The sequence below is a fragment of the Narcine bancroftii genome, chromosome 1, assembly GCF_036971445.1.
Source record: "Narcine bancroftii isolate sNarBan1 chromosome 1, sNarBan1.hap1, whole genome shotgun sequence".
NCBI lineage: Eukaryota > Metazoa > Chordata > Chondrichthyes > Torpediniformes > Narcinidae > Narcine > Narcine bancroftii.
Genome location: NC_091469.1, coordinates 263,342,194 through 263,355,111, shown reverse-complemented (window position 1 = coordinate 263,355,111; position 12,918 = coordinate 263,342,194). Strand labels below are relative to the sequence as shown.

Below are 12,918 nucleotides of genomic sequence, written 5' to 3'. Positions count from 1 at the left end.
ATGGGGATTATTACCATTTTTACCATTTCTTCAGGAAAAATTTACAACTGAGAGGAGCTTAAAACATTCAAGAGATTGGGCAGCATCCAACAAATACAGTGAATATACTGTAAGCATGGTGTTAGGTTTGCCCTGAAGACCATAAACATTTATGATTTGAAGAATCTTTGGAGATTAAATAATAAAATTTCAGCCCCAAAATAAAATAAAATGGGTTATATCTCTGGTCGTCTCTTCACCATAAACGTGGTAGGACACGTTTGCTTGTTAATAACAAACAATCCAAAGAGAATTTAAGGATGACGGTAGAAAGATCTTTGCACAAAGATTAATCAAAGATGGTGGAAATAAGGGTTCTGGAATTATTCAGTGAAACTACTGAATTAGAACTTTTTTTTTGAAATTTATTTATAGTATCTCCATACATTCATTTCAAATTGACTTAGTATAATATTACATAATAGATACTAAATGATTTTCAAATTTTCACCCCCCCCCCCCCACCTCCCCTAACCCCTTAGGAAACCACCTTGTGGTGGCTAATTCCCAAAAACCCAAATGGGTGTGGTATAAACCACGTGGCATATGACTTTCGGGAGCAGAAGTACCACTCCCTCCCCCCCCCCCCCCCAGGCAGACAAAATACACGTATAAACTGAAAAATCATCATTTCTTATATCCATAAAACCCCGGTCCATCAATTTAACCAATTTATTCATAAACTTTTTTTTGAAAATCCAAACTTGATATTAAATTTTGCACCCTTTCCACCCTCCCAACACTGAGTTAAACATTGTTTACAATCAATAAAAGCTTTTTTTAAAATTTTTTTTTCAAGTCTTCCTGAATTTCATCCACTGAATTAAAACACCTCTGAACATCCCAGTTCAACACCGAATCTTCCATTCTTCTCAGTCTCAAGTTGAATTTGTAGCTTACTTTCAAAAAAAAGTTTTTTCAAATCTTTTAAAATTTTCTTGAACATAATTCCTTCGGTCTTGATCTTCTAAAGCATCAATGTTATTCATAAGTTCTTTCTTCTATGTTTCCCAATTTAATATCAAATTTTCCACTTTGTCAATCTTCTCAATGTTAAGTTGAAATTATTGTTTATTTTCAAGAAAAACTTATTCAAAATTTTTAACTCTTCTTGGACATTGCTCCTTCAACTTTAATTTTATAAATCATCAATCTTGTTCATAGTTTCTTTCTACTGAGTTTCCAAATTTAATAAAGTTTCCGTTTTTTCCAATTTTCTCAATATTAAACTGATCTTGTTGTTTAGTTTAAAAAAAAACCTTTTCAAAACTGTTAAAATCTGTTTGCAATGTATGCATACTCACAGATAATAAATTCACTCTTCCAATATTCCATCCAAAAAAAAATCACTGATAAACCTTATTGCAGGTCAAGGAGTTCCATATATATGTTTATCTTCAGAAAATATTTCAAATATTTCAAATCAACATTCGTCGCCATCTTTCAAAAAGGAGTCCGAAATCAACTTTAATAAGTTCTGTTCTTGAGAAAATTCCAGCACCAACTCCGGCTCTGTCTGGGCAAATAGGTCAAATTTCTTCCAAAGTCAAAGAATGTAATTTTGTTCTGTACTGCCAAAATGTTTGGCCTGGAAGTCAGCCTGAAGAAAACTGAGGTCCTCCATCAACCAGCTCCCCACCATGACTACCAGCCCCCCAACATCTCCATCGGGCACACAAAACTCAAAACGGTCAACCAGTTTACCTATCTCGGCTGCACCATTTCATCAGATGCAAGGATCGACAATGAGATAGACAACAGACTCGCCAAAGCAAATAGTGCCTTTGGAAGACTACACAAAAGAGTCTGGAAAAACAACCAACTGAAAAACCTCACAAAGATAAGCGTATACAGAGCCGTTGTCATACCCACACTCCTGTTCGGCTCCTCTACCGGCACCACCTACGGCTCCTAGAACGCTTCCACCAGCGTTGTCTCCGCTCCATCCTCAACATCCATTGGAGCGCTTTCATCCCTAACGTCGAAGTACTCGAGATGGCAGAGGTCGACAGCATCGAGTCCACGCTGCTGAAGATCCAGCTGCGCTGGATGGGTCACGTCTCCAGAATGGAGGACCATCGCCTTCCCAAGATCGTGTTATATGGCGAGCTCTCCACTGGCCACCGTGACAGAGGTGCACCAAAGAAAAGGTACAAGGACTGCCTAAAGAAATCTCTTGGTGCCTGCCACATTGACCACCGCCAGTGGGCTGATAACGCCTCAAACCGTGCATCTTAGCGCCTCACAGTTTGGCGGGCAGCAACCTCCTTTGAAGAAGACCGCAGAGCCCACCTCACTGACAAAAGGCAAAGGAGGAAAAACCCAACACCCAACCCCAACCAACCAATTTTCCCCTGCAACCGCTGCAACCGTGTCTGCCTGTCCCGCATCGGACTTGTCAGCCACAAACGAGCCTGCAGCTGACGTGGACTTTTTACCCCCTCCATAAATCTTCGTCCGCGAAGCCAAGCCAAAGATTATAGATAATAAATTCATCCTTCCGATATTCCATCCAAAAAAAATCACTAATAAACTTTAATGTTATCTGGATTTTTAAAACTCACGGGCAACCAATGCCAATTACTGCAATTTATCTTCATAAAACATTTCAAATCAATATTCATCACCATCTTTCAGAGGGGTGTCCAAGGCCAGCTTATCCGACAGTCCCATTAATGAGCTCCGTTCTTAAGAAGATTCCAGCCTTGACTCCGTGGTTCTGTCTGGGCAAGTAGGCCGAGTTTCTTCCAAAGTCGGAGAGTGTAGTTTTGTTCTGTATATGAACTCTATTTTCCTTAATCTTTGTTGCCATTTTAAACATCTTTCAGAGGGGTGTCCAAGGCCAGCTTATCCGACAGTCCAATTAATGAGCTCCGTTCTTAAGAAAATTCCAGCCTTGACTCCGTGATTCTGTCTGGGCAAGTAGGCCGAGTTTCTTCCAAAGTCGGAGAGTGTAGTTTTGTTCTGTATTTGAACTCTATTTTCCTTAATCTTTGTTGCCATTTTAAACTAAAAACAATTGATAAACAAAACAAAGACTTTTAACAGAAAAGAAATATTCTTAAAACGGGTATTTATATAACTGCCTGGGGGAGACCGGGAAGGCACGTCCGCTCCCTACCCCATCTTGCCACGCCCCCCCCTGAATTAGAACTTGATGAGGCAGGCACTGCGAGAACTAGAAATGGCCAAGTCATTTCTCTGCTTTTCTAAATTTGTTCCTTGATAATTTTTGAGACCTTGCTGAGGAGGGTAACAAAGATAACTTTAACACCAGCAGTTTGGGTTGGAAGCAGGGGATTGTTTTTTCCCTGTGTCTGTAAATGTTAAATTTATTTCTCCCCTTACATTTTTCTGAAAGGGGAAACTTCAGGGTGATTCATATCAAAGTTAAAAAATTTCAGAGATTATTTTTCTCCCACATCGTTCCCTGTCTGACCACATGCTCTTTATTTGACTCCTCCCTTTCATGTTTCCCTCCCTGCTAAATACTGAAAACAACAATCAAAATCATTAATGACACCATATGTGATTGTGAGTGGTAAATCCAACCCTCCTTGTCCTTTTCAAACTTATGCATTCTTGAACGTGGTTTATTGGACCTTCTTCCTCAAGCTCCTGCACTAATGTTCAGCTGGATGGGACCACAGAAGATGGATTTCATTCTTAATAATTTACAGCCCATGTTATTCAGTAATGACTTTCCTTCCTGTGGCAGCATGAATCAAGTAACTCCAAGGCTCTTGACTATATCTAAATGCTACCTGGAAGCCACATCACACAAAAACAAGGTGTCATCTTTGAATGTAGACTAATGCCACCCAACTTTAACCTTCAATGAGGAGAACAGTACATTAATTGCATCACTTTTGTTGGCATCTGTCTAAAAGTGAACCAAATTATTAACAATCTTGATGTTGGATTAGACCAAGATGAGTTTCAGAGTCTCTGCTGTATCAGTCTCAACTGTATTTTATTTAATAATCTTTTTACTGCAGAAATCCACCTCTTCTTCATTTTTCTCCTGCTGTAGTTCTCATCTGAACCTATGTTACCCTCTGAAGTGAATTGTTCCTCTACAAATGCACTGGCACTTTTTTCTCTAAATTAAATCATTTAACCTGCATTGAACAACCAATGTTAATTAATGTGAATTATGTTGTTCTTAAACCAGGCTCCTTCTCATCCTTGAATTGCTTCACTATTAATTCATCTTCAGTGATGTTAAAAGCACCACATAAATGGAATTTGTTGAGAAAAATTGCTAAATATTTGTAATAGAATGTAATATATGATGACTTGAGGAAGTTGAATGTTTCTTTTTAAAATAGTTTTATTGCATTTAACATATAAATCCTACATGCAAAGTTTTCTAATATAACAAACAGCAGGTCATATGACATACATATTAAATATAAATGTAAATTGAAAGCTTATTCATATTTGTTTATTTAACAATATTTATTTAAAACATCAATATGGTAATTAACCATCTATCTCTTTCTCATAAGATATTTGAAAATACTTCTGGATGGAAAATAAATAAGACTAAACAATCCCTTTATCTAAACAAAGGGTAAATTCTATCTTATTTAATGATATGATCTATGACAACCATTATTAAACCCATATTTGACAAGTTAATCTAACAAAAAAACCCTTAAACTAAATCTAATCTAACCCCTCCCTCTAATCAAGGTTAACGTAAAAATTGTGAAGATATGGATCGAATAGTGATCTTCAGACACTAGACAGGGAATCTCTGCAGCAGCTAGACTTCTTCAATCTGCCAATCGTGATGGGATCTGTGAATGGACCCCACATCTTTTCAAATGAAAACTTTGTTGTATCAAATTTTCTCCAAGCTTAAATAGGACATTACATCATGTAACCACTGTGTTTGAGCAGATGAAGAGTCACCTTTCCATTTCATTGAAATTGCTCGTCTGGCTATGAACATGATTAAAGCCAAAAAGAACTTGAGGTTTCAGGCTCTTTAAAGTTAAAATGTTTGGGCTGTAGCAGTTAAAACAAAATCTAATTTAATATAATAAATTAGATTATAATACATATTGACTTTCTCGTGTAATTGAGAGATTGAGGCAGAAGTATAATAAGTCCAAAAGGGATGGGAGTGTTTGAAAACTTTTTTTTTTGAAATGCAAACAAGAAAACAACTAGCAATTTGATACAGCAGGCCCATGCTGTGTAGAGCAATGAATTGTATAGTCTGAAAATTAGTTTTTCAGTCACAATAACAAGATGGCTGGATTAGCTAATCCAAATTTAAATAGGAAATTGTCTGATTCTTCAACGAGTAGAAGCTCTGTCTTCAATCAAGTCATCAAATTTACTGAATAAGGCTGATTAAGTAAATTTTTTGCTTAGACTTTCATTTATTAGCTATTACTTTGCCCAATACCTTAATTCAGACTAGATGTAAATATTTTTTCCCCAGATCATGTGGGACTTGGAACAAGGGAAGACTCGATTCACAGGTTTTTCTTTGTTTCTTTATTTTCTCAGCTCCCAGACTCGAAACCAAGCAGGAAAAGAGACACAAGGCACTGGCTATGGCACTGAGAATCGTGAGAGACGCAGGTAAGATTTACACATAAAATCCTCCAGCGATGCAGTTTAACAGGACACCTCTGTGCTTATTCTGAGTTGACCTGTGAAAATAATTCCATGTGCCACTTTCACCATGTTACGTGAGATTTAAGTCAAGTTCATTGGGTTCACAGAGGAGTGAGTCCAGACACAGGCTAACAAACAAGGGATGATCTTTATTGTACACACGGGGAAGTCGTAACAGGGAGGACACAAAATAACTCTTGATACTAAAACTATATGGGGATTCACATTGGATACAGAGATCACTGATACCAGCGGCCACCTACTCTCTCTCTATTACACATATGCAGTAATATTTGGTAACTATCAACTCTTACAAGACGGGGACTTCAACACACACTCAAGATTTCCTGTACCATCGGTGGAGGGGGGGTGGGGGGTGGGGTTGGATCAGTGCTAAGTATTCCCACACAATACTATGGTCCCACTCCAAGTATAGTGCGTACCTTACTAAGGACTCATCCTGTGATCTCCACGGTTCATGACCTGGCGTAGAGCAGCGCTCATAGCCAGGACCAAGGAGCAGAGAGAATCAGCTGCTGGTGGGCTTTTAAAGTGCAGTTAGCTGGGAAATATGGCTCAGATAATCTCTAAGTGATTTAAAGGGGCCAATAGTCAGGTGTGCACTAATGGTAGGCAGAGTCCAACCTTGACTGGCAGGTGATGCGACTAGTTTCTAGAATGAGAGTCACATGATCGTCTACAGTCCACATTTCTACCAGGTTCCAGATGGAGAGGCGACATGGCTCTCCACAATCCATACTACACACCAATACATGAGGAACCATAATTTCATAATGAGTGTGCAAAATAGAAATTCAACAATAATTTGGCTTTGATTAACATCATTAATATCCTTTTTAAAAATGGATACCAAGTTGATCATGAGAGGTGATTGAAAACTTGATCAGGCAATTAGATGTTAAGGCCATTTTGAGGAGCAAATTCCAGAGCATGGCATGGTGAGGTATTCATTTAAATTTTGGCTGAAAAAGAAATGAACTCTGGAAAGAAGTGGGTGAGTTGTGCTGGGTTGGAGTTGGTGATTCTGATCCCAACCACTGACTTGCATCCATCATTAAGTGTTAGGTGTCTGAATGTAGAAGACTTAGACTTGCTCGGTGGCACTGCAATGTGTTGCCACAAGATGTGAAGTTTGTTGGTATGGGATTAGAATCCCCATTTATTTTGGTGTCGATTCCTGGTCTGTGGAAAAGAAAACAAAAGAGGAGGAAATTTTCTAAAAATTATTCAAAACAGGAAGGAAACAGGATCTACAACCATTTTCCCTATCTCTCATAAGGAAAATGTTATTAATTTAAAACACTTCAGAAGGGCCCTTGGAAAAATACAAGATAATAAGTTAAAGTCGATATAATTTTATTGAAGGAAAATCATGTTTGATGAACTTAGTAGAGTTCTTTGATGTAGTAAATGTTTTGTTGATAAAGGGATGACAGCAGTATACTAAGATTTTCAAAAGGTATGCTCAGGTGTTGTAAAGCATATTACATAACCATTAATGGGTGTTAAAGGTAATATATTGGTGAGGATCAAAGATTGCCTTGCTGATGAGAACCACAGAATAAGCATAAATTGGTCCTTCTCTAGTTGCAGAGATACAGTGAGTGGGGATCAGTGCTGGCACTTCCTCTTTTCACAATTTCTTTCAATGACTTGGATGAATGCATCGAATGTACTGTTGCTAGATTTTCTGATGACACCAAGTAGGAAAATAAAAAGGCTGCAGTGGGATATAGGTATGTTAAATAAGATCTGGGACATGAAATGTACTATTGGAGAATGTGAGCATATTTTGTTCAAATCAGTGGTTCTCAACCTTTTCTTTCCACTCACATACTACTTCAAGTGATCCCTATGCCATCGGTGCTCTGTGATTAGTAAGGGATTGCTTAAGGTGGGATGTGGGTGGGAAGGGAAGGTTGAGATTCACTGCTCTAGACCCAATGATTACTGAAATATTTTGCTTGAGAAAAATTGCCATTGGCCCATTTCCTTTGGAGTTATGAAACTGTGCACAGAACGAGTCAATTAGGGATGATTAAAACTTTTACTTTCCACCCACATACCACCTTAAATAATCCCTTACTAATCACAGAGCACCGATGGCATAGGGAATACTTAAGGTGGTATGTGAGTGGAAAGAAAAAAATTGAGAACCACTGGTTTAAATGGTGAGAGTTTGCAGAGCTTTGACGGTATGTAGGAAATTAGGAAAACCAACAAAATATTATAATTTAGGAAGGGAATTGAACACAATAGTAGGGAGGTTTACCTAAGGAATAGTGACACTATACCTCGAATACTGTGGTCTAGTATTGGGAAAGGATATTAATAAAGTAGTTCTGAGGTTTACTAGTCTCTAATATTTGGAATGGGAAGGTTGTCTAATAAGTGTAGATAGGCTAGGCTTGCATCTGCTGAATTTCAGAGGTATGACAGTTAACTATATTGCAATGTACATGATCTTCAGGGGTTTTAATGGTGGATTCATTTTATGGAAGAATTTAGACTGGGGATCACTTTTCAAAAATAAAGGAATCAGCAATTTAAAGTAGATGAGGGATTTGGTGTTGTTGAAACTTTCTTTCTCAAAGGGCAGTGGAAGCAAAGTCATTTAAATATTTTTAGGGCAGATAGATAATTGGTAAGCAAGGGTATGAATAGTTACTGTGGGAAAGTGAGAATAAGCAGTTGGGTTGTGGTGTAATTGGAGGTATGGGTTCTCGGACCAAAAGGGCCTAATATGGTGCTGTATGTCTAAGTTTAAAATTTATATTAAATCAGGCTTGAGGCACTCATAATTTGAAGTGTTATTCTGTTCTTTTACTTGCAATTTGATTCTAAGTATTGTAATATTTATCTGCAAATCCTTAACAGAGAGAGAAAACTTTATATCTGAATTACAATGTTTCTAATCTCAATCATTAAAGATAAAATTAAAAAAAGATAGAGATGGAAGCGCATAATTTGAAAGATGTGTTTTCCTTGATGAGCCCAATTTTCAGTTACCTCCCCCATTTCTTCTGTCTACTTTGGGCAGTGCACTTACCAGAGTTTACATTTTGATCTCAGCAGAAACTGGCCACATGTTAAAGTTTGGATCATTTAGATGAACTTGGAGATTAAGTGACACGATAAAGCCCTGAATCTTTGTTATACTAGATTAGAGAAGGAACATTTCTGTTGCTGTATCCTTATGAGGAAGAAAAAGCACACAATTCTAGGACTTTTTAGGACCTTCAGATCTGGTTATATTCCACAATCAATCAAAACCAGGGAAGCAATTTTTCCTGAATTGGTGGAGCTATGCTACAAATTCTCCCATCATAGGGCAGCCCTGTGGCCTGTAGTGTCCTAAAAACAAAATAGGGTAATTTATGAAGGAAAGATTATGGTGTCACTAATATGGCTCAGCTATCAATTTAAATACTTTGCTATTTTTCATGAGGAATCCATTACCCTTGCAAGGAAAACCATAACAATAGCACATTGCACACAAAAGGGTCCAGAAGAGCTAAAACGATCAGGAACCCAACAAGTAGTCTCCAGCAGGCCATAAACCAGCCCTACTGATGTGACTGCTGTAATTCAGGCCACAACATCAGGTGGGAGCTAAATTATCATGTTTATTACTGGATTCTACTCAGACAGATGGATAATTTATCCTTCTCAAATCATACTTGTTCACATTACATTGAAAACTACCTGGAACCTACGGAGATTGGAGGATGCCAGATGAATGTATTTTCTGGTTGCTTGAATGCTTAATTAATACACCTGCATTAAGAATAAACAGTTTTAAAGACAAAAATACTATACTGTACTTGCACTGAACAAACTTCAGTTGCATTAATATATCAAGCTTAAAGAATTTTCACTCACATTCTTTGAAAACATTTAACTGTTGCTGCATCTGCAGGTTTCTCCCTCTCCATGGAACTGCTCAAAAGAAAAACAATAACATTAAAGATGATTAAGCCCCCCCCCCCCAAGTTTACAGATAAAGATTCTGACCAGAACGATGTTTTCACACAACTTTATTTAATAAGATTGATGAACAAAGCATAACTAAGGCGCTCTGTTGGCTGAATATTTGATCCCATCTTCACCAAAGGTTTATCTGTTATTTTAGTTATACATTTTTAAATTTGTGTATTTTTTTTTACATCTTGTTTTTTTAATTATATTTATTTATTGTCTTTTTTCTGGTTGGCTGAGGCTGCCAGTTGCTTGAATTCTGGATACCAGGGGTTTTTCTGTACTTGCAATCTATGAAGGTCATGTAGATTTACTGAGCAATCAATGAGGTTAAAAATGTGCACTTCAAGGAACAAACTTTGTTTTTACCCACTGATATGTGTCTTTTATGCCATGGTAACTTCCTTTTGCATTAGGACCTACTTAGATTTGGGCATGGTTGTGCTTGAACCGCAGAATTGACAAGCAAAGGTGACATGGCTTCCATCCAATGTTAAATTGTGTATCTTTGGGTGCAAAGCATGATCAACCACTGCCTTTAAAGTAATTTGCTCTCTCCACTGACTCAGATCCTACCTCACCCCAGTTCGTGATGAGGAAGCCGAAGCACAGCGGAAGGCACGTTCGCGACACGCCCGCCAGTCTCGCAGGTCCACACAGGTGACTTTTCAACCTCCATTAAATCCTGCTCTTTAATTTCACCCACCCTTGTGTTCATTGTTGGATTCTGGAATGTCTGAAATACTGAATCTTATTGACAAAAAGAGTTTTAAAACTGATTTTTTTTTTTCTCAAATAAACTTAAATCCATATTTCACTCCATTCTTTTGTTACTTGGAAGGGGCATCATAAAACTTTAAATTTTTGTATCTTTGGAGGGGCAAGTATGAACATTCTTAATACAGTAAAACCCAATAATCTGGCACAGTGTTTCGTGGTGGTGAACTAGAAAATTCCTAACTGTTGAATGTTTCCCATTTTAATTCACTTTTCCTGTACGTTACATAGTATTAGAATGAATTTTCTAGTGATCCAGGTAGTTACACAGGAACTGGGGCTCCATGAATGCAAAGTGAGTACAGGAAACATCACCTAATGAGCCAAATGTCTAACCATCAGGATTTCCCAATAATTGACCATGTTTATTGTATTGAATATTGTAATGAACATTACACAAAAATGCTGGAGAAACTCAGAAAGTCACGCAGTATTCTTTATGTCGCAAAAATAAAGACACATACCCTGAACGTGAGCCCTTCAAAGAATGATCAAAAAGCAAATAGGTGTCTGAATAAAATGGTGGGAAGAGCAGGTATTTGCATACAGAAGATGCAAATGGACACCTTTAAAATCACATTTAGTAGTTTTCCAATGAGTATCCTCTGTCCCTGATACCTCTCCACCCCTATCTTCAACATCAGGACATAGTGATTCCTACCAAGTTGTTTCTTGCATTCTTCATTTTTTAACACAGGGTGTGACGCTGACAGACATTCAAGAGGCTGAGAAAACAATTGGACTGCAGCACGAGAAGAAAGCTGCAGAACAGGAGAAAGAGAAAGAAGGAGAAACTAAAGACTTCTCCTCGAAATACAGATATAGCAGGAACACTCAGGATGAGGTGAAATAATTGGCTGGAGATGGCCAATGTTAATGTCTTGATTCACTTAACTCTCTAAGCCTGACTTATAATGTCACTGGTACTAGAGTCCTGGCACATTAAAATTCTAATGATCATTGCTCCAATGCACGCTAAATTATCGCAGATCCTCAATACAAGGGCTTCATTTAACCCTTATTTTCAAATGTTTTTTCCCTACCCATTCCCGTAAACTCCTGCACTTTACAGACCACAAGCTTTGCTACACTCCTGCACATTCCCAATTTCAGTCGGTTCACTGATGGTGGCCTTGTTATTTAAATGCAAGTTTTTGATGATGCCCTTTAATTCTGCTGTTACAGTTTAAGGTCACAAAATGTCACAAAGTTGGTGAGGCAAATTAATATTTGATATGCTCTGGCAGTTCTGCAATAACCATGTTTCAGTCCATACTGGGAATTAAATTCTTATCCAGGTTTCTAATTTTAAAAATAGCAACTGTTTCTTTTCTATGACAAATAGCTTAATTTTTTTTTTGAGCTTGTTATCTTTTCACATTTCTAAACATTATTCAATAACTTCTGTCCGTGCAAGGAGGATGTCACTTCCACATCTGCTCTCCTTTAATCTCTGCATAAGCCACTTTTTGTCTCTTGTGTTCTTGTCCATTATTCCTGCCTTTCATACTTTGTTTTTGGCGTCTTTATTTGAATGTGCAGCCTATATCTCAAAGTGCTGTTATTGCCACCCTCATTTTGCTACCTAATACAGGAGAAGAACTGGCGTTCAAGACTAGCCAACCTTCAGAAAGCAGATCTGCTGGGTCTAACCACCTACTCCACAGATTCTTATCGTTCAAATGTTCCAACCTACACCTGCCACAATGCTGTACAGCCACTTGACAGCAAAGGTATTGACAGAATGTGTGCTCATTGTCTATTTGCTCCTCCTTCAAAACGTGAAACATTAAAAATCTTCGATAGCACCTCCTGCATTTCAGAGTAGTTGCTGGAAAGAGAAACTGATAGAGGTAGAACTTGCTGCATGTCGCATTGGGTCAAAATAAAACCCTTGCATCGTCGTGGGGGTAAAGACCTGTCATCAATTTTGGCTCCTGTTGCTTATCATAAGTGGGGCAATGGGAGAGGATATCAAGTTGATGCCCCATTCTATTGCTCCTCAATTGCTGTTTGTTGTGATGCCCTGCATAAGATTCAGGAACCTCATCAAGGGAGGGGAAGAGTGTTGGATCTAAATCCACATGCAATCTCTTATGAAATTTGCCTTGTGCTTTCCAAAAAAAAAAATGATTTAACCTTAACATTCATGAACTTGAAAATGTTTTAATTCCAGAGCACAAGGGGGGGCTTTTGGTCATTTAAATTGTCCAGATTTTATGGAGAGGCAATATTCTATCATAAAAGGGTTAAGGTCAAAATTTTGTTAAATATTTATGGTACTCCCTAATTATTCAGAGCAGAATGACCCTGACTTAACTCCATCTGTGCTGATGTAGCTCGTTCTAGAACAGACAAAGACGCTGGTGCAGAAGCTATAATTGCTATATTGGTAGAAACACTGGTTAATTAGAGGAGAAATTCACTGCTGGTTATCGGCATCTACAGACTCCAGTTGGAAAAGGG

General features: G+C 37.9%; 1 protein-coding gene across 3 annotated transcripts in view; it reads left to right on the top strand.

Annotated features, from left to right (window-relative positions):
* The window catches only part of LOC138742565 (protein phosphatase 1 regulatory subunit 12A-like), a 194,292-nt gene that overhangs the window by 137,908 nt on the left and 43,466 nt on the right, over positions 1 to 12,918 (top strand). For all 3 annotated transcript variants that reach the window (XM_069897140.1, XM_069897150.1, XM_069897158.1), the window contains 4 exons: positions 5,566 to 5,640; positions 10,245 to 10,335; positions 11,150 to 11,296; positions 12,047 to 12,185. In XM_069897140.1, the coding sequence (XP_069753241.1) occupies positions 5,566 to 5,640; positions 10,245 to 10,335; positions 11,150 to 11,296; positions 12,047 to 12,185 (452 nt within the window). The remainder of the gene's footprint in view (positions 1 to 5,565; positions 5,641 to 10,244; positions 10,336 to 11,149; positions 11,297 to 12,046; positions 12,186 to 12,918) is intronic.